This window comes from Leptonotus elevatus, chromosome 14 (genome assembly GCF_054856555.1).
Source record: "Leptonotus elevatus isolate MCC_2025b chromosome 14, RoL_Lele_1.0, whole genome shotgun sequence".
NCBI classification, from domain to species: Eukaryota; Metazoa; Chordata; class Actinopteri; order Syngnathiformes; family Syngnathidae; genus Leptonotus; species Leptonotus elevatus.
Window position 1 is genome coordinate 8,326,847 of NC_141252.1, and position 22,377 is coordinate 8,349,223.

A 22,377-nucleotide genomic window follows, 5' to 3' on the forward strand; every position below is an offset into this window, starting at 1 on the left:
TTAAGAGTTCCTCTTTTTTTTGCGCGTCACTCGCAGGGCTGCTTTTACTCCGTCTGTCCTCGAGAGGGCATTCCTCCGTGTTCTCTACGACCAGCCGTTTAACCGTCTTACTTACCCATAGCGCTTTTTGCTCATCTCTCGGCGGTGACTTTAACCAACCTCAGAGCTGATTAAACTCATCTCCTCAGCACATTCAGGCGTCTGGAAATGACCTTCAAGACCTGTGAAAGGCGAGTGGAGAATGGATGGGTAAAAAACGAGATTGCTTGTTATTTTGGTGGTTTCACACAAGTGCTCTTTAATTGCCTGTCTCGGACAAATGCTGTGCATACACACGCACACCCCGCTAGTCAATTTATACCTTTTAATCTGACAGCTCTCATTGTCCATTTATGTCTGTGAGCGAGGAGATAAGGACTGTTTTCAGGGATGCGTGTTTGTGTGTGTTGTTTTTCCGCCAAAAGCTTCCTATAGGCAACATCTGTATGTATAGTATGTGCTCGTATGCTAGAATATAGGCTAAGCAGTATCGCGTAAACAATCATATGCTGTGTTAGTAGCACAGAAAGTGTATGAATACAAGCGTGTTATTGTGGTTCGTACTACTGTCGAGGTGGGAAATTGATGGCACAAAATTATATCAATCCAAGTTGCTATGAAGTGCACTATTTGTAGGCCACCAACAAAGGCGCTGTTAATTTGGTCTCAACTACATCAACTCGAGTTTGGTCTTGAAACGACAAAAGTGGAAAGTATGCGTTAATGAATGTGTAGTATCAATTGTTTAATATTGTATGCGGTAAATAGATGATATTGCATAAATGTTTTTACCAATATTTGGATTACCGCGGTTTTCATTGCTGGGAAAATGTTGCAGTAATACTCTTTCCCAAATCTAGTCAACTGTATACCACAGTGTATAGTAGTAATTGTAATAGTGATGAGGTATGAGCCAATATTAGATTCTGACAGGATAACTGTGAGAAAATATCGCTTTATTAAGGTATTAAAATTTGTTAAATATTTGGCCATTTTTGTTCATAGATTATTTAATTTATTTATTTATTTTTAAACAAAATATAGACTATATAGTACAGAAGAAATTTGCATCATGTTAGTTTAAATAAATAAAAGATAAAGGAAAAATACATAAAAGCATAACTGTTAACATTTATTATACTGTACTGTTGTAAATCTGTAGAGTAAATCAGTGTCCCATTACTGGTGAGCTATTTTTAAAACAGCTACTCCTGTCTCTTTTTTTTTTTTTTAAGACAATGCACAGAGCAAAAAGGAATCTGTAGGTGGGTTTCCATCCAACAAATTTTGAAGAATTGTGCAAATGAACCTGAATGGAAACACTAGTAATTTGCACACAAAAAAATACTTCAGCGTATCGATAAAAATAATACAGTATGCAGATTTTTGCTATAGAAACAGGTTTTGCAAATCATTGAAATGTCAGGTTGTGTGGGGGATAAAGTAATTGAAATATATCTGAAATTAATCAAATAAGCAAACGTTAATCTATGTGTCTTGTGGCACTGAGACGCTGTCATGTGTCATCTCATGGTGCAGTCTTCTCTCTTCTCGATATTCGCAAAATAATACCAAATAGAAACAGGCATAATTTGCATGTGCGTTTTGTGCGTTTTCACTAAATTTGCTTAAAACATTTGAAACATATAGATGGAAACCCCATTAATGTCATATTTGTACAGCATCTTGTCTTGTTTATTTCAATGCAAAACTCTCTTGATTGCTTATTACTTCATGAGCACATAATAACGAAGGCCTGACTTCATCCATAGGACCGTGCCTGCGTACGAGTTTGAAATAAAGTTAGCTGTGATGTGATGTTGTTGATGCCATGTGAACGCGTCGCCGCTGCAGCGCCCCGTCGCAGGGAACGCTGAGCGCTTGCAGCTAATAGGATCACAGCCTCAGTCAGTCAGTCGGTAGAACCCTCATTTCCCCCCACTGTCTAACTGCCAAACTGGCTTGATTTGCCAGGCATAGGATCATCTTCTCAGATGACTTTCAAAGGGGCCTGTTTGCTTTTTTTTTCTCTTTTTGTTTTTGATGTGCAGCTTGCGGTATTTGATCTTGAAAAAGGCAATTCTGCATTACAATTCACGTCCCATTGCCGCTGAATAATTGACAAACTGGCAAAGGTTAAGAAGAGGCTTGCTGTCAGTTCGTAGAGGCATCCCGTTGATATTTCTCATTTTCTTTCTTCTCATGTACAATCTCTTTGCATACTTTAGAAGTTCCTTTGGAAATAAGAACTTAGAAAGTAAAAGCATCGTTTTTGTCCTCAGATCTAATCAGAACAGGATTACATCTTTGCCAGGTGCTCATATGATTGGTTATAGTGGGACCAGTTGACAAAATGTTGAAAAAAAAAATGTGTGTTAAACTCTATTACTGGAGATATATATATAATATATTTTCCAATCTTCACTTCATGAATCCACAAAACGTACCTGACCAACACAAAGTCATAATTGCGCTCATGAGTCATTTTGGAATGCTTGCTGGGCTTTCATGTTTGGCCTCAGATGTTTCTGCTATAATTGCTTTGAAAGCCCGCACACCCTTATCTCAAATTGAACATGTCAGTGACTTTTCACTGCATCATAAAAATCCATCAGCAGTAAAGCAGGCATGCCGGTCTGGTTTGTGGGATCCATGTGGCTCACATTCAAAGCATTTTTTTTTAATTTGGAAATGTCGAAATGGTTTAATGTTTGGATGTTAAAATTTTAAGTTGCCTGTTGTAATCACTGACTGAATAAACAAAGTAGACATATAGAATGTGGTGGTTTTCAGTAACGTTAGCCATTGAAGAAATTCTACTTGCCGTACAGGCTATTTGTCAGTATGGTGAACCCCATGGATTTGCATATTCGCCAATTTAATTTACGATATTTTTTTAATATATCTTGTTTGTTTGTTTTGTTTGTAACATTATTAATGCCATTTTTTTTTTTTCATTTCAATGACCATCAATTATACGCATGCACTATACTATATTCAACTGTCTCACTGCATTTGCGTACCCAAAATTTTGGGGGAAAAAGTATGAGAAAGTACCTAATGATTTTTTTTGTGTCTTTTCAGGCCAGTGTTAAGAGTAAAAGCATGCTAATGGAATGCTTTGCCGCAGCTGCAACTGCTAAGTGAGGAAGTGGCGGGCTTCCCCCTTGCCATTTTTTTCCTGCTGACAATCAACCTGCTCATGAAGCCAGGGAGCATCAATCCATTCCTGAGGCGGCCATGTTTACCTGCTGAGTGCCTTTAGCCTCCGGCACGCGTGTCATGACCAGCCTTAAGCGCCCACCAATGGAGTGCACCGTCGGGGGCTCCGTCCCTGCCACCGATGAGTTTTACCCTCGCCACATGCGCATGGTCAATGGCGGCGGCGCTGTGCCGACCCGCATGGACAACGTTCATGGCACTGTAAGTGCAGGAGTGCCAAAAATGGGCGTACGGGCGCGCGTGGCCGATTGGCCGCCAAGGAAGGATATTTCGCGTGCTCTGTGGCACTCAACCACGGAGTCTGAAATCATGAGTGTGCCTCTGAAAAATCACATTAAATTAGGATCAATTATCAGCCCTCAGGACTCGTCAATGCTGCGAAATATCCACAATACTTTGAAAAATCGAACGCAGGCCCAAGCTAACAACTACTCCACAGACACTCGGTATTTGGCACCAGGAGACTACAGAGGTCCGCCGCGCCGAAACACACAACAGAAGCGAATCCATCAGCGCAGCAACAGTGACATGACCATCAGTGAGATGGAAGCCGGCGGAGACAGCGGAGAGGACTGGGGACCGCCACTGGGTGCCAAATGGTCCCCGCTTCACCGCGAGTATGGCAGCACGTCCTCAATAGACCAACACGGGGCTGCCGGTGAGAGCTTCTTTGAAATGCTTAAAGGCTACCAAGGGGAAGTAGACCAGCGTAGCCCAGCTCCAGATCAACTGGAGGACATGCTGAATGTTCGGCCCAGGCAGGCCACCCTCGACCTCTCGGAGAATGCCACAGACGGCCAGCCTCCGAAACCTAAAGACAGGGAGAAACCTCCAAAGAGACGCACGAAATCGGAAACTGGGGGCGAGTCAATATTCCGTAAGCTCCGTAACGTGCGGGGCGAATCCGACTCGCCGAGAGCCGGGTCGGATGTAGAGGACAGTCGAATGGAGGAGATGGGGCCGTCACTCAAGCCGTGGGTCTGTCAGAAAGGCTTCGCTCACTACGACGTCCAGAGCACGCTGTTTGACCTCAACGAAGTCATTCAGTTGCGGCAGAATGCGGGCAGGCGGAAGAACAACACCACCACGGGGGCTTCTGCCGCCGCCGTTGCCTCGGCTACCTCCACCCTTTCGTCCACCCACAGCCTTCCATACAGCTCTCCAAGCGGTAGCCAGGAGGACCTCAACTCCCGAGAAAGCTTGGACTCAGGGGACGAACAGAGCAATGAGATGCTGCTCAGTTGCCCTTGCTTCCGGAATGAGATAGGCACGGACGCAAATGCGAGGCACAGATTGGGAGCAAATGGGGCGGGCTATTACGGATTTGTGGGCGGTGCGGCAGGTAGCTCTACGAGCTTGAACGGAGAAGCCAACATGTACGAAACCTCCGTAAACACACACTGCACCAATGCTGGAGTAGCTGTGCTGGAGGGACCGAAAGAGGGTCCAAGCACAGTCAGCGAAAAGTCCAAACAGTACATCGTGGAGCATGTGGACCTTGGTGCTTACTACTATCGAAAGTTCTTCTACTTAAGGGGTAAATGCATTTAATTTCTCACCATTTATTTATATTATGTGAGTGTGTATTGTCACAAAAGGGCCAATGGTGCATACAGTGTTCTCCCTCCACATTGCAATTATCCCATTATGGCCTGCTACATCACAGATCTTTGTGTTGAATGATGGAATGACAACACTGATATCAAAATATCGCGGTATTAAAACCCCTGGTTGGTATTTTTCCCATTTTGGGCTTTTTTGATGTATTTGATATCAAAGAAAAAAAAAATTTTGACACAAGGAGGCAAAAAAAAAAATCAGCAGATTGCCATAACATGTAGAGGTTTGAAATCGCACCATGCGGTAATTTCTAAATTATTGCAAATGGAACAGGGAGATTTATACCATGTTTCTTTATAAAATGCCCATTTTGGTCACATTGACTCTCATTATAAATCATAATTTTTGATATACTGTAAATCATTGTCAAAAACAGGCATGCATAAAAAATGCTGTTATGATTTATTGACTTTTTCAAGGCTCTTAATTATGTCATATGAAATATTCCAATTTGAATTTTTATAAATAATATAGATACAGTATAGTTAGTTAGCTACATTTTATAGGCTATCACATATTGTCTATAGAAGGCATACATAAAATGCCACTAAATATTTTGAGTAGTATATTCATAATTAACTTAGGTGTCACACTTAAAAAGCAGAGCCCATTTTGGGCTCAAATGCCACGAGGCTGGTAAAAAAAAAAAAAAAAAAAAAAAGATCCATGGGTAGAAATCATGGTATTAAAATTACACCGCTGAAGTGAACACTATCTATTATATTTTTAAACAAAATATAGATGATTTGGTACAGAATACACATGTACCGTATTAAGTTTCAATAAATAAAAAGTAAATGTTAACATTCTTCACTGCTAAGCATTAATCAACAGAGCTAAAAGTCTTGCTCACTCCCTTCTCCGTGTGTAACTGCTCACCCCTCCGCTCTCTGCTCAAAGGGGAAACGTTAATTGGAAGCAAATTAGCTACAAACAGTTTGTTCACTCAACTCTGCAAGCAACCAATCATATTGTGTGCCCTCAAGAAAAGAAAAGAGCTCATTACGTGCCATTCAGTATTAGTGGTTATTGAGACCTTGACTTTTTTTAATGCATCTACCATCACGGCAATATTCTGCTATATATTTATTGAACAATAAAACACAAGCATAGTCACGGAGGAGCTTCTGCCGGCTGGCCATACCAGAAACACTCTTGCCAATGTCGGACACCACCCAACCAGGTGCCACCTCTTAAAGACACCGCAATCAGTGTTTACGTTTGTTCAGAATGTGTTTCAAAAAGTTGCAGTGAGTGTAAATGTGTGTAAATTCAGAATGAAACGTATCCTCTGCGATAAACAGGAGTTCACTGTAATCCTTCACCTTCCGTGCATCGTCTGCTTCAGAACACTGGAACTACTTTGGGATGGATGACGCTTTAGGTCCAGTGGCAGTTAGCTTGCGCAGAGAGAAATTGGAGGAAGACAAGGAGCACGGCCAGCAGTATAACTACCGCCTCATCTTCAGAACAAGCGAGGTCAGTCAGATTCATGTTTGCTGTTCAGACGCTATGTGGACAAAAAAAGTTTTGGGGTGCTGGACTTAATGAGCTAATTGATCAAGGGCAGTTCTGTTGAGGGCAGGTGCTTATTAGCAACCCACCCGTAGCCTGCCTCCTAACATGGAGATCAATTGTGAACATGGTGGTCTCAAAGGTTGTAATATAGAAAGTATTCCAGCTGTGTATGATAGCAAAGTGATTGAGTTCGGACCTAGAGCGCTACACAATGAACACTCTGTACTAAAATGATTTTGACTCCCACCTCTTCCTCTTGAATCACAGTCTTCTGTTGTTCTCAGTAAAATATTATTTTTTTGTTCATGTTTGGGGAGTAGTTTTGTTTTCATAGTTTCTCATTCTCCAAGAAATAAAAACACACCACAGATTTTTGAGGTTCATTCAGTCCGCTCTCCAATTCCCAACTCTAATCTCCTCCCCGTCTTTGCCCATTCAGCTCACAACACTCAGAGGTTCTATCTTGGAGGATGCCGTGCTTTCCACCTCCAAGCACGGCACTGCTCGAGGGCTGCCCATTAAAGAGGTCTTGGAGTACGTTCTCCCAGAGCTGGATCTGTCCTGCCTCCGACTGGCCCTCAACACCCCCAAAGTCACAGAGCAGCTGATGAAACTGGACGAGCAAGGAGTAAGAGTTCTTTCAAAACATACACAGGAAGAAGTACCTGTGATTTCATTATTGAGGGAATTGTCGTGTGTGTTTTTTTATTCCCAGCTCAGTTTCCAGGTAAAGGTGGGGGTGATGTATTGCCGAGCCGGCCAGAGCACCGAGGAGGAGATGTACAACAACGAGATGGCCGGCCCCGCCCTGGAGGAGTTCCTGCAGCTGCTCGGGGAGAAGGTTCGCCTCAAGGGCTTCACCAAGTACAGAGCCCAGCTGGACACTAAAAGTAAACACTCGCTAAAGCATGTGTCAAAATATTGGCCCAGGGGCCGGATGCGGCCCGACATGCAGCTATAGGCTTAGGCATAAAAAAAAAAGGTTACTTTTAGCCTGGTCAAAATATGCTTTGATTTTTTTATATATTTTTTTGCCATTTGTGCGATTGGAGTGTCTCAAGCCTTATTATGCCAAATTGTCCTGATTATTTATCACTGATGAGGATGGGTTCCACAGAAAAATACACATTTGTGAATAATGAACAATAGGGCTGTGCAATTAATCGAAATTCAATTATAATTTCAATTATTACACTCTACATTTGCAAACTGATCAAATTCGTAAAAAAAAAAAAAAGAGAAAAAAAAAGATTATTAATACTAATTTTGAGTTGAGTTGTTTAAATGTATATATTTACAACATTTCTATTTTATTTTAAATTAACCAATTTAATACATTTTGTTTCATCCCAAAGGAACTTGCATAATCATAGTGTTTCAAAAAATTTCATTTGTCCTATTTTTTTTAATGTTAAAACAAATAAATGATTGCACTAATCGTGATTTCAATTATTACCAATATAATCGTGTTTAATATTTTCTTCATAATCGAGCCGACCTAATGAACAGCAAATATGTGAGAGATTACTTTATTTTTCCCCTCCAGCGAATCGCCATTTTGGGGGCCTCAACATACGCCAAGTGCAGTTGTGCGAATTCTGACCCTCAAAACTCACTCAGTAGTGCCCCCTGGAACGTTTTAATTTTTGCACTTGACCATCCTCAAATTCAATCTCCATCATAACCAAATTTGGATCCCATTCAATTTGTAATGTACTTGAAATTTCAAAATGTGTCCAAATTTCAAAGCGATCAAAAACATTTTTTTTCATCTCAGCAAAAAAAAAAAGAAGTATACAGTTAATCCCTAAATGATTCATTATCTCTTGGTGATACCACAGAAAAGCAAAAGCATCAAATCTATATGCACTAACCCCCCACCAGCCCAAAAGCGACACATTTGGCTGACACACATCCATACCTCACTATTGTCTCAATGGTTAGCCGGAAAGCGATGAAATTGGATCCCGTGTGACCCAACCACAACACTCCAACTTGAAGAATGCAGCGTGAGCTGGAGGGTTGTATGCCACAATGCTCTGCTACAATGGCTCTGGAAGGAATTGGTTTGTCATTTTTCTTTTTCCTTTTTTTTCTCTCCCGACAGCGGACTCCACGGGCACGCACTCCTTGTACACATCCTACAAGGACTACGAGCTCATGTTCCACGTGTCCACTCTGCTGCCTTACACACCGAATAATAAGCAACAGGTAAATATGGCCAGTTGTGTGTCCTATTTTGCTGGTCAGTTGCTTTTCTGATCTCATCGCAACTTTCTAACAAGTACTTTTTGTGTTTTTGACCAGTTACTGAGAAAGCGCCATATTGGGAACGACATAGTGACAATTGTGTTCCAGGAGCCCGGCGCGCACTCCTTCACCCCAAAGGCTATTCGCTCTCACTTTCAACATGTTTTCATTGTTGTAAGGGTGCACGATCCCTGCTCAGAAAACACCTGCTACAGGTATGTCTTTTTAGTTATTAGTAATATTAGAACAAACTAAGTGGTTGTGTGTGTTCTGGGGGGTCGCCATTTATGTTGAGCACTATTATGTCTGACTGTTAGTGAACGCAACACAGGTCTCGTGGGAGGGGACGAGACGTGCGGTTTGGTTGCGTGTGTCGATGTTTTTTTTCTGCCAGTCTCGTGAGCTGTTGCTGTTCTCTGGCGTCAACTACGGCTAACAGTGGCGTTTTGTTGAGAGGAATAAACGGGTGTCATCGCAAACAACAGTTGCTGGTGGCGTTCTTACAAAACGTTTCAGCATGGGAAAATGGCATGTTCAGCATATGTTATGATATCTCTCAGATGGGTAAAATCTGTGGTATGGAGAGACCACTTGAAAAGCTGAGGAAACTGTGGTAGGGGAACACCGGCTAGATATACTCTTTGGATGGGACAAAATATCCAAATCACGGTGAATTGCCAATTGTGTTTTTTTGCATGGTTTGGTATTCAAAAAAGTGCACAGTAACATGTTGGAAACGAGTTGATTGATTCCAGCTTTGGGCCACTTTTTAATTCGGGATGTGAGAAGGTTTCTCTTTGAATGTTGTAAACTCCTGTTTCCAATGCTCTGCCAGAGGAATCATGAAAGCGTTTTTGCGGCTAAACTTCCCACAACTCATGTCATTTTGTCCTTCTTTAGACAGTAAACTAGTGTCGACGGCGCCAACTAGTGTCACCCTCCATTTTGGCTCCATTGCAAAAAAAAAAGACAATTATTCAACAGTTTCGCACAATTGTCTGAATGATAGCTGAATCGATTTCTACACTCATTCCTGATGTTAAGTGTTAGGCTTGCTTGTCAGTTTGTTTTTGTCAATTTTTAGATGCATACTGTAGCTGTAAAGACAAAATAAAATACTGTAGACTGTCCCAAGGTTTGCAGTTTAAAATCTGTGTGCATTCTGAGCTAACACCTTGAGGCTGACAAGATGATTGATGTAAGAAAACCAGCTATGAATAAGTCCACATCCAGAGACTGAGAATACCCGTAATAATTCCAAGTAAGTCCCAGTATTGCACGGTTTGCAATAACCCCGTAAGCCCACTCAGCAGTGCATTAAGACAAAAAGCATAGTCCGGAAGGCATGACGGAGTGAAAGCGAATGCTGTGACTATCATCCCATCCTCCTGGTCCTGTAGTGGATATGGTTGTGTCTTCTGTCTACACGCACAAGTATAAGAGTTATTTATTTAAGAGGACAATTTCGGTGCTAATTTTTTTTTAAATGTATTTATTTTATAATTTGTTTATAAGCAAAACAGGTATCCATCATATAATTCGATTCACCCGACTCAACAATGGTTGTTTTTGAGAACAATTTTTCTGTGTAGATACTCAGGTACCCCAAAAAAAGTTTATAAAAATATTGCCAAATAAATACTTAACAATTAAATAAAGTTAAATATGTTTCAAATACAGAACTGATTTAATTGTCATATTCTTTTAATTACAGTAAGAGGGTTTCAATTATGTTCTTTTTTGCTTAACTGTATAATTATGCTAGCTGTGCTAGCTGTTATGCTAACTGGTCAAGAACATACAAACTTGATATTAACATGTATTTTTCTGATAATGCTAACAGGGTTGCATTGGTTGATTGACACACTACATTACGGATGAAAACATCGGGAAAAAAATTGAAAAATACAATCGTCATAGCATATAGTTTGATTATGACATTTCTGCTGAGTCATGCAACGTTTTCTCTCTTCCTCAAAAGCGAAAAAGTTTTCAAGTTTTCATTTGAAAAAAATACAAAGACATCACTTTTATAGTTGCTACAGTTGCACTTTAGAGTGTAAAATTGTGTAAAATAGGTCTGTGGTCACTTTTCTGTATTTTGTGGATTATTGAAATTTCACTAGGGGTCAGAAAATGTCCTCCATTTCTGGAATGACCCATAAATTAGTTTGTGGCCGGGCAGAGGAGATTGCCGCTGCGGCTGATTCTTGGTCTCACCATTACCGCTCCCTCTTTTAAATGGCATACCTCCAAGCAAACACGGTGTGTGTACACATTGTCGCTACCTCTCCTCTTACCGTTTTCTCATGGCCACTTGCGCACCCTTGCACACATTTCCCCCTCCCTCGCTCACTCGCTAATTCCTTGCCGAAGCTCTCTCTTCACACACGCTGACAATAGAAGCGTCCGCCTTCCTTTTACTCCCAGCCTGACACTTTTGCCTTTGGGCAGCATGAGCCGGAGTGGTCTGAAGGAGTTAGCGGCATGCACGTGAAGTGCTCACTTGAGCCAGACATGCATGTGATTGGGAAGGATTGTGGAGGGCAGAGTTTCCCATAGCACAGGGAGACGACTTCGGGAGCGGACGGGTCAAATTTGCCGTCTGTCTTGCAACCTGCGATCGTGTCAAGATTGGACTGAATTATTTGGAGACTTTTTCTGATAGTTTATTTTTATTTTTATTTGGGACGCTGTAATTCCTGTTTGGGGAAGTACCTTTTGGGTTTTTCTATCTATATTCTGGTCTTCCTGGATTTCATTCTGGATGAAATTGAGAGGTGTGGGACAATAGCGGAACTACCCCACCCACAGGTGCCTTGCTTTTGCTTTAAGAGCTTAATTCCTGTTTGTCAACAGTGCTACCATGGATGCCTTTCACCGATGACGTGCATACAAATGTGGGTCCGGATAAAAAAAAATGTGTCTCGTTGGTCTGAGTGAGTTATAACAGCCCATTGTAGCAGTGCTATTGCAAATGAAGATTGAGGGTATTTTGCTGAAAACACTGTGGAATAAAGAGGTAAGTTCTGACTTCTTGTGGTTTTGTTGATGCAGTGCTGGATTCATGACAAGGATTTTAACAGATTACACCCACACACAAATACATCCCACATGTAGTTCCGTGCAGTATGTTTGATCGCTGCACTTCAATTTGTTGAGTCATCTGTTTATTAATAGCCCACAGTTGGCATTCGATAATGTCCGGGTCACATTGGGGCAGAGCGGAGCATTTGAGGAGCGGCCCGGGGCCAGCGGGGTGCTAATCTGCCGCTTTCAACCGCTGCCCCCATCGTCACACTGGGCTGCGAAGACCGATTGCGTAACTCCGTCTTTGTGTAGGAAATGAAGGCTGTTTGCGTTTGCTAGCTCAAGCCACAGTGGCACTCGTCCAAACCAGAGCAGTGCAGAGAGTGGCAGGTTGTCAACACTGGCTGCTGCCCTGTCAACTGCGATGGGATGTATAGTATTTATATCCGGGGTTTAGTCAGGCGTACTTTGCAACATTCCTCCTACTGCCAATGGCTGTGTTTAATGAAGTGGATGCAAACTTGTCACAAGTGTCATAACATCTTATTCAAGGCTACTTTTTCTCCATACACTGACACTTTCACTTTCTCTACCAGTGACTTTGTTTGTTGTTCTGATACACTGATAAGTTGTAGCCACATTAGAGAGTAGAAGGAAAAAGTCATGATCAAGTTATTTCAATAAAAAAAAATTGTTTTTTGTGCAGCGTAGGAAGATCATATGCTGGTGAGATGCTTCTCCGTATACATTCCTGACGCCTTTTGTATGAATAGCCGTTCTTTTGAGTGATAAAAGCGCTGCAGGTTGCGCGCTAATTAGCATTAGCCAGTCAGACTAGATGATGACGATTCTTTGCAGATCTATAAATTTAAGCTGAAATCATTGTCAATCAAATCATTTTGAATCAAAAATCGATTCTGAATGGAATTGCAGACCCAAAAATCGGAATCGAAGGAAATCGTGAGACAGTCAAAGATTCCGACCCCTTGGTACTTGGCTCGACGGTGCTGTTGGTTTAATTCCAGTCTGTGGCGAGGTTATTATAGATAATGACAACAAAATAGCAAAAACTAAGATTGAAAAAAAAGTCATTCATTTGATAATGAAATAAAATAAAAACTTTGTGTGCTTCTAAAATATGAAAACTGCAACCGTTTGCATCAACTATAATTATAGCTTTGTCAATTAATTTCATACATAAGCTTTCAGGGTTTATATATTTCATTTATATATGGCCATAAAGAAGAAACGATTTTTGGGGAATTGTAGTTTACTTTTACCTAATTACACAATGCTTACTATACCAAAACATGCCTAATCAAAATTAATCTGCACTAATAAACTAACCACCAGAGGGTGCTGGAACTGCACAAATGGGATGCAAACTGGTCTCTTTAACATATGTGCTGCTTTTAATGCCGTGACATGACGACGACAGCATTGTAGAAATGTTTATATTGCGATATTGCCGTTATCTTTATATCCATAATGTTCATTCATTCAATACTAAAAACAAATCATTGGGAGTGTTAATGGTTGTGGTCAAACAGCTGCTCTAGATGTACCCTGTGATTGAATGATAACCAGTCCAGGATGTATCCTGTCTTTCGCCCAAAGTCAGCAGGAACAAACTCAAGTTCAGTGCAAATGGATGGATGGATGTTCAGTGACGCACTTTGCATTTCCAATAAATCTATTAGAACAGTCATCTAGTTTCCTCTTGAATTTGAGTGGGATGACACTGGAAAAAATACAAGATGTGACACATTTGCCATGAATCATTCTTGGAGCTGATTCTCTCAAAATAAGACCATGGATGAGGAACAAACGGGGTTGATTTAACCTCTCTCTGTCTACGTCTTTTTTTTACGTCATACGGTCATCTAGTTTCAAATGTAGGGAAGTAAAATGTCACATAAAGTCCAGATGCCTGAAAAATCCAACGTAGAGTAACTAAGTACTTAGTTACTTCCCACTACAGAGCAAAAAATTGATAATTGGCATTAACCTCAATAAAGCTTTTGTTTTCTCCACAGTGTGGCAGTTAGCCGGTCCCAGGACGTCCCCGCCTTTGGTCCACCAGTCCCCAAGGGCGTGACCTTCCCTAAGTCGTCCGTCTTCAGGGACTTCCTGTTAGCTAAAGTCATTAACGCTGAAAACGCAGCCCACAAGTCGGACAAGTTTGGCGCCATGGCGACGCGCACGCGACAGGAGTACCTGAGGGACTTGGCTGAGCGTCACGTGACCAACACTCCTGTGGAACCCACCGGGAAGTTCCCCTTCATTTCCCTGGCGCACAAGCGGCGGGAGAAAGTGCGACCGTACAGCGGGGCGGAGCTCCGGAGCCTGGGCGCAATTACCTGGCAGGTTCACGCTGAAGACCAAGTGGCGGGTGCGGAGAGGGAATGCCTGTTGGCCATTTCAAACGACTTTGTAATCCTCCTGGATCAGGAAGCCAAAGCGGTTGTGTTTAATTGTGCCACGCGCGACGTGATTGGTTGGTCAACCGGAAGTCCCGCCTCTTTGAAGATCTTCTACGAGCGCGGTGAAAGCGTGTCACTTCGTTCCATCAATAACAACACGGAAGATTTTGGGGAGGTGGTGAAGAGACTAGAGGTCAGTTGGGGGCTGCTTGAACTTGTCAACAAACATTTTCTGACTCATTGGCGAAATGATTTAAGATTTCATAACACGCCACACATACTGTACCTACATCGAGTTCCGTCAATGAGGTGAACCAAAAGTAATTGCTTCATTAATTAGTAAATCCAGTTAATCTGTAATAACCACATACTACAATCAGCGACTGTCTGATTACGTAACTCAAAACTAATGAGATAATGATTACCGACTAACTTTGTCATCTTTTTTTTTTTTTTTTTTGCATTTATCCTCCAACTTAGCTGTTGACCAAGGGCAGCCAGACCGCAGAGATGACGCTGCGTCGCAACGCTTTGGGCCAGCTGGGCTTTCACGTCAACTTCGAGGGCATCGTGGCCGAGGTGGAGCCTTACGGCTACGCCTGGCAGGCCGGGCTGAGGCAAGGCAGCCGACTGGTGGAGATCTGCAAGGTCGCCGTGGCCTCGCTGTCGCACGAGCAGATGATCGATCTGCTCAGGACATCCGTCACTGTCAAAGTAGTCATCATTCCGCCGCACGAGGACTCGACACCGCGCAGGTATGTCATACCTCAATCTGACCTTTTAATCAGATGTGAGGCCTATTTTATTCAGCAACTCCGGAAGATGTTCTGGTTGGTTTGCAGTAAAGCTGCGTCACTTTACAAGGCACATCTGTGTAAAACTTAACAAAATAAAAGCATTTAATATTGTGCAGCAGTCACTATAACACATATTAGCACTAATAGCTATGATGATGATAATGCATATACAGTATTTGTGGGGAAAGGGGTGAAGTTGTAATTTACAATTTTAACTCATTAACTCCCAGACATTTTCACTGAAGCAACCCCCTTCGCTCCCGCCTGTTTTACTGGATTTTGACTGAGTCCCACAGAATATTGTGTTCTATTGCTATAAAAACATGGAACCTACCAAAAGAAAGATTAGAGTAAAATATATTTCTATCTGTTTCCATGTTGCAGCAATTGGCATTAGAATATGGTTTCATCATTATTCACAATTCTGTGGGTAAATGAGCGTTTTTCAACATGGCCCTGGTTGATCTCTTATACTCTGCTGCCTTCTCCTGGCCGTTTTTGGAATAACTACCTATGCTTCAACCATTCACATTAGTTCAGAGGTTGCATCAAAGCCTTCTGTATGCTCGAGCATAAAAAACACACATAAATATGTCTTTGGGAGCATGGTAATATGTAAAATAGAACGCATTTATACGTTAAGGGGAGAAAATTTGTTTAAAAAATGTGCAGAAGTTCACAAGTTTAGAAAAATGCACTGTGCTGTCTGTCACCAATGCCTAACTTTAAATGCTTCTGCCATCTACTGGCAGAAAAATGACCAACACAAATCAATGTCTCACACTTTTTTTTTTAAACAGTACAGTAAATAAATCTGTTTAATTTAAACTTCACATAAATTTTAACTTACTGTATCAATGAAGTAAAGGATACAGCCATATTTGTATTACGTTTACAGTTTTCTACAGAGTATGAAAAACTGGGGGGAAATATTTTATTGTATATTTAATTTTATTATACATTTAGAACAGATATAAAATGTGTGATTAATTTGCGATTAATCACGAGTTGATTATTATACTCATGTGATTCATTTTGCTTAAAAATTACGCCCATAGCATTTTTAGCATTACACAGTATAATATATCAAAGCATTTTGTTTCCACAGAGGCTGTTCAGAAATCTATCACATGCCCCTAGTGGACTACAAGAACCACAAAGAGGGAATGCCCTATGAGTTGAAGTTCCCCTTCCGCCCGGCCACCAACAGCAACACCAAGTGGCCGAGAACTTCCTCCAGCCCTCAGACACGGCCCGCAGGCTCGGGCGGTACGCTCATCAAGGCCCCCCCGCCGGACTTCGGTAACTCTGCTGCCATGCCGCGCAGTGTGTCCAGCGATGGCCGGCCCGTAGTTCCCAAAAGGTTCCCAAGTTTCCAAAGTGATCAATCCTAATGACACAGTGGTATTGTATCTGACCGCTGTGTGGCGCCGTCTTGTTCCCTCACAGGTATTCACCCGGAAATGAAAACTACGCCCTCGCCTGTTCAATTGTGATGGGCCGCACACTTCACAACACAAACTCCCCCTCTGGCCTCCCTTACACTGACAATATGAGCTCCAACCACTGGAGGCAGAAGTCAATGCCTGAGGGGTAAATTCACGTCTCAATTTCTAGAAGATCACAGTACAGATGCACATTCACATCTAAGGACAGTTTCAATTCAACCTTAAAAACGCAACGTGTTTTGAAATTTGAACAACTGTGGATGTCCCACTGTATTTTTAATGGAGTTAAATCAAGCAAAGCATCTAGTCGTACTGTAAATACCCATGGCACCTCTCTTCTAGGTTTAATAACAACAACTGCCAGTCCCCTGTGTCGTCTGCGCGACTGTTGCCAGGTGACAGTGCGAGTGCCATCAAAATGGGCTCCAGCACAGGAGCTGCTTGGTCCCGAAATGGCGAGAGTGAGGTAGCATGTAGACAGGGGGAAAAAAACACTCAAGGTAAGATCACGTCTCATTTATTACAGTATTTGAATAAAAAGTGACTTGGTACAAAAAGACTAATTTCTTGTCTGCCATGTTGCCCCTGGCAGAAACTTCCAAGGCTCTCGTTCCTCGACTCCAGCCACCGGAGCAGAGTGGACACATTTCACCTAACAAGAGCGCTAAAGTGAGCAGGACATGTAGACCCTTTTGATTTTCCTGAGTGTGAAATCACACGTAGTCCACTGTGGAATATGGAAGATTATGAAACTTGCTGCATTTTGAACACTTGTCAATCATGAAAACCACACGAGACAACATGGATGAAAGTATTGGGACTTTCCATGACAGTCCATCTGGCTCCTTCTCAGTTCTTAACCCTTTTATTGTCAAAAATGTCAATTGACGTTAAGGACACGCCCACTGTATACCACCAATAACGTAAATTGACATCAACTACATTTTTTTTTCTCAATGGGCAGTGCAACATCTTGCTGCAGTCCTGCTTTGTGGGAAATCCCAAAACACCCACCAACTATGGCCAGCAGATGGCAGCATTGTATCTCGTTTTAATGGGCACCCGGGTATCAAATTACATGAAAACATGGCGGACCTTAGGAAATAGAACATTTTCAAAGATGATGTGAATGATCAAAGCATTTGTCACATTAAATCTAATTCACAGAGCATCACTAAACAAAAAATATAGTGTCAAAGTCACTGTTGTGCAGAAAATTTTTCTTTTCCCAAAAAGCTCGTTTTCTCCTTTTTTTTTTTCCTTTTCGCTTGATGTCACTCAAATTACCTATTTTCAAATGGTGATTACTAAAGAACGGAATAAAGTAGAAATATACTTTTTTTTTCTAATGAAAGAATGGAATCCACTCTTTCATCTGGTATGTTTAAGTAGTCATAGCACATAATATTCTGTTTGCCTTAAAAGATGAATGAAAATGCTCGAAATCAGCTGGCACTGTATGGGTTGTTTTTGGGATAATGTTTGGCAGTAAAAGAGTTATGAAGTCCAGTTCACATAATTACACATTGTTTCATGAAACTTTTATTATTATTCTTTTAAGTTGAAAAGCGGACTTTTGACTAACGGACATGTTTTCTTACATCACACTTGTCAGGCCAAATTTTGTTGAGTTGTAATGAACGCTTAAAAGACTACAATACAAGACCAACACATTTATGTAAAACAAATCTATTTGTGTTTGTTATCAAATAGATGGGTAGAGGACCTTGAAAAAATTATAATAATAAATTCCAGAGAAGAACAGCTTCAAATTTACTTTGGGTGCACCTTTTTTAGGCGTCTTTGGCAAAATGGCCCTAAAGATAAGGGGTTAACAGCCAAGCTGAATCACCTGTGCACAAATAAGTGCTATAGAATAGTGTTTGACAATCACTACTCTAAGGTATAAACATCTCTGTCTTGTGTTTTGCACAGGTGGACGCGCCGTATTCCTCCAGCCAGTCCAGCAGCAACACGCTGTCAAGCAATGCCTCAAGCTCCGCCCACAGCGACGACAAATGGTACGAGGTGGGCTCCCGTTCGGGAGTGCGAGGCGACCTGGAGCTCGGCGCCTACCTCCAGGGCACGTCCACCGACAGCGGCATCGACGCCACGTCCTTCACCGCCACGCAGAGTAGCACGACCTCGTCCAACGCCGCCTTCAGGGCCGCGGACGGCGTCCCGTGGCAGGACGAGACAGGCGTGCAGAGAGGGGCCGACTCGTCGCCCCCCACTCCGGACACCCTCGTTCCTGCTGCAAGAGGTGGCGAGAACTCGTTGAAGAGCCCCTTAGCCTTTCCTGATGGCGCTTCCTACTCTCTGAGTGACTCCGCCTCCCACTCCAGGTGTGCACTGATGTGTAATTTTGTCCTCGGCTAGAAATGCATCACACTCAAATGTATTCCAGATAAATAGAATAAATAGTTTGTCTTAGATCACCAGCTTAATGCTAGCACACAATGGAAAACCCTATTGACCGGCTAGCAAATATTAGCATTGGACATCATGGATGGGATTTACTCTTAAAATGAATACACAAACGTCATCATATAATACCGGTAATACTCATGGGCATACATTCTTCATAATATGTGAAAAATAAGTGGCATTAATTAAGTTTGCCACGTTCTTCTTCTATTCTTTGTAGTTCCATGTACATGCATCTCCAAGTGTGCACTACACTGCCCCTAAGTGGCCAAAGAGCACACTACAGGATTTTTTTTTTTAAATGTATTACTATATTTTACTTGTTACTAGTTTTTGTTTTAAGTTTAGTTTTTGTAGTTGAATAAATGCAAAATTTTGAGTTTATTAATCGTGATTTCAATATTAATCAAAATAAGAGATATTCAAAACCGATTCCAGTACAAGTATTCACCTTTTCAGTACTCACCCGAGTACTGATATCTCAAGTACTTTTTTTTAGAACAATGACAAAAAATTGTGCACAAAGACATTTCTTTCAGATGATGATTCACCAATGTGTCAATCTGCTGCAGTATAGCGCCAACTACTGCCAAGGAGGACTTACTTGATATCAATTGTCCCCCCCCCCCTTTAGTATCAGTATCTGGTATTGGCAGCCTCCATGAGTACCCGATATCTTAAAACCAGACCTGATACCAATATTGGTGATGTTTTTGAGGTCAGGCCAAAGTCATGTCTAATATAGAATAGATTGCTTTGGTGCCATCTTGTGGCATATATAGGCAGAAGACATTCTCAGATTGTTACTATTTGCAGCAAATAGGAGGTGTTTACTATACTACAGCATGTATAGTAAATACACTATCATCTATCATCTTATCGGTTTACAATCTCTTATATTATGTTTTATACAATATGGAGATGTTTTTCTTAACAGTCAAAATTTGTCGACTGAAACAGATTAAAAATACTAAGTTTCAGTTTTATTCATTGGGGAAAATTGATTTCCGAGCAGATTGAGCTACTGGCATGGTCATGGAACGAATGGAATCAGTCAAGGTACCACAACACATCCTGCATCATCCCAGGCGAAAAAGTCAGACGCTTTGCGGTTTGGGTTGTGAACAAAGGATGTGCATGCGTATGCGTGTGTGTGTGTGTGTGTGCGTTCTCCATCCCCCGGTATCCATGATAGAAAGGAAATGCTTGAAGTTGCTAAAAAAGCAGACTGTGAGCTCAGCACTGCCCCCCCCCCCCCCCCACCGCCTCCCTCTTTTAAATCCCACTTCCTTTGAATCAACCAAAGCTCCCTTCCCTCGCTTCTTCACCCAGCCAGAAATAACTCGACGTGTACATCGGAGGCTTTTGTTTTATAATATGTGCATGCACGTGCGCACACACAAACTGAGGCTTGGAAACTTCTACTTCTGCAGATGATGGGCTCGATGCAAGGACATTGTGTCCTGTTTTTAATAGAGAAACATTTTTGATTCATTGAGCTGCTTTCTTGAAGGCAAGAAGGGAGCAACTGGATAAGCATTTCATATAAATGACAAGATTAGATTTGGGATTTATAGTTGCTGATCTGCTGCCATGTTGTTGCAGCTGACAATTATTCGACTGATTTAACGATGGACACTCCCCTAACGTATCATATTTAGACCCTATTGAATTGTACTTTAGCTGTAGTTTCGACTTGCTAATCACATTTTTATCCACTTGATATTGTACTGGGTTTTTATCCTGGTGTTGTCCCCAACAGCACACTGAGTTCTGGCCCCCCTGGAAACCAGGAGGAGCCGGCACCCGACACCTCACCCACCTCTGAGAATCCCCCGGGGCCCAAGACCTTCTATCCGAGGCAGGGGGCCACCTCGAAGTTCTTAATCGGCTGGAAGAAACCCGGAGGGACCGTCAATTCGATCGACTTTGGCAGCACTCGGAAGTACGTTTTCTTTGTCTGTGAATGCTTTAAGATGTGTCTGGTCCAAGTTGTCATTCAGGGCAGGGAGAGAGATGCATCTTACTGCTTCCTGTTGTTTGACTTGATGTATGACTGACTGGGAGTGAATATATAGGCTCACTTGTCATGCTTTCCCCACGCCCCCAAGACCTTTATTTTTTTAATGTGGCCAACACTGACACCTTGTGGTGTGATGTAGACTTCTGAGAGCTAGTCCAATTTTTGAAAATATTATACATTTTAATTTGCGTTTTTTAATTTCTTGTCTTTTTTTTAAGGGGTGTAATGTTGGGATGAGAGGTTTTATTTATTTTTGTTAAACTTTGCAGTTTATAAACTCATGTTTGCAAAATATTCATGTTAAGATAAAAAAAAAGATCTTAAATGTTGTGTTTAATCATTTATTTAAAGCTGTAGTAATATAAAATTTCACTATTAACTCATTCACAGCCATTGATGACTATAGACGTCAAAAATTCATGTGAACTATTTCTATTAGTTTAACATTTTTTCATTTAATTTCATTTTTTATGATAACCTAGAATTTTTTTATTGTACATTTATAAGATATAAAATTATCATGCGATTAATTACGATTAAACGGCCCTTATTATTATTTTATTTTCTAATTAGGCCCGTCAGATGATTTAAATGTTTTTATTGTAATTAATCACATGACTTCACTAGTTAACTAACGATTAATCACAAATCTGTTCTAAATTTACAATAGTTTTTTACCCTAGATTTTCATACTCTTGTTAACAAAAGTGGATTTTTTTTAAAAATAGAAATAGTTTAAATGAATTTTTGACGTCTATAGTCGTCAATGGCAGTGAATGAGTTAAAAATAAGCATGTTCGTGACCGCTTTTTCCAGACCGATACCAGTCCAAGTACTCAACTCTTGAGTATTCACTGATACTAATACAGTACCAATACCACAAGTACTTTTGATATATAAAATTTGACAGACTATACAGACCTATGTATCCCAATATAGCATTTTTTTAGCAATATAGCAGCTGATTGAAAAATCGGATTTGAATCCAGAACCAGCTGCTTTATCGCAGTTTCTCTTCAATTGAATGACCAAAAGCACCCCTGAGATTGACATCATTATTGAGTAGAGAGCATTTGAAGCTACAGTGAAGTAATCCCCCCCCCTCCACTGTCCAGACGGCACCAGAGTGACGGTCTACTGGTCAGTCAGCCACAGCTCAGAGCCAATCTGCGGGGCTCGCAGTCGCCCCAGCGACACACTGCCAAGTCCAGCCTGGAAGAAGACCTGAAGAAGCTCATCATGCTTGACAGCCCTCCCCCCACTACCACTGAAGAGAAGGTAATGCAGGCAGATGACTCACTTTGGGATCAATGTCGCAATTTGCAGTGGCACCTTCAAAGTTGAACAACACATTTTCATTGACACCAAGCGGAACTTTTACAAGCGCGTGGTGGGCTCAAACAGAAAGTGATGAGACGACACCGGCGTGTCAATATTTGCAATTCGCAAATACACTCCAACTTGACACATGGGAGCTTTTCAACGTCCTTTTTTAACAAAAGTTCAAACAAAATCACAATGTATATTCAAATACGTTTCATTTTAACTTAAAATCATCACCAGTGCTAATGCTAAAGTCA

At 41.5% G+C, this 22,377-nt stretch overlaps 1 protein-coding gene across 2 annotated transcripts in view; it reads left to right on the forward strand.

Annotated features, from left to right (window-relative positions):
* Positions 1-22,377, forward strand: part of LOC147162841 (signal-induced proliferation-associated 1-like protein 1) — a 47,238-nt gene that overhangs the window by 19,153 nt on the left and 5,708 nt on the right. For both annotated transcript variants that reach the window (XM_086094025.1, XM_086094026.1), the window contains exons 2-16: positions 3,124-4,798; positions 6,230-6,360; positions 6,839-7,027; positions 7,115-7,289; positions 8,507-8,610; positions 8,707-8,864; positions 13,716-14,295; positions 14,583-14,857; positions 16,008-16,262; positions 16,349-16,492; positions 16,690-16,847; positions 16,940-17,016; positions 18,283-18,692; positions 20,537-20,719; positions 21,913-22,075. In XM_086094025.1, the coding sequence (XP_085950151.1) occupies positions 3,322-4,798; positions 6,230-6,360; positions 6,839-7,027; positions 7,115-7,289; positions 8,507-8,610; positions 8,707-8,864; positions 13,716-14,295; positions 14,583-14,857; positions 16,008-16,262; positions 16,349-16,492; positions 16,690-16,847; positions 16,940-17,016; positions 18,283-18,692; positions 20,537-20,719; positions 21,913-22,075 (4,479 nt within the window). In that variant the 5' untranslated portion in view covers positions 3,124-3,321. The remainder of the gene's footprint in view (positions 1-3,123; positions 4,799-6,229; positions 6,361-6,838; positions 7,028-7,114; positions 7,290-8,506; positions 8,611-8,706; positions 8,865-13,715; positions 14,296-14,582; positions 14,858-16,007; positions 16,263-16,348; positions 16,493-16,689; positions 16,848-16,939; positions 17,017-18,282; positions 18,693-20,536; positions 20,720-21,912; positions 22,076-22,377) is intronic.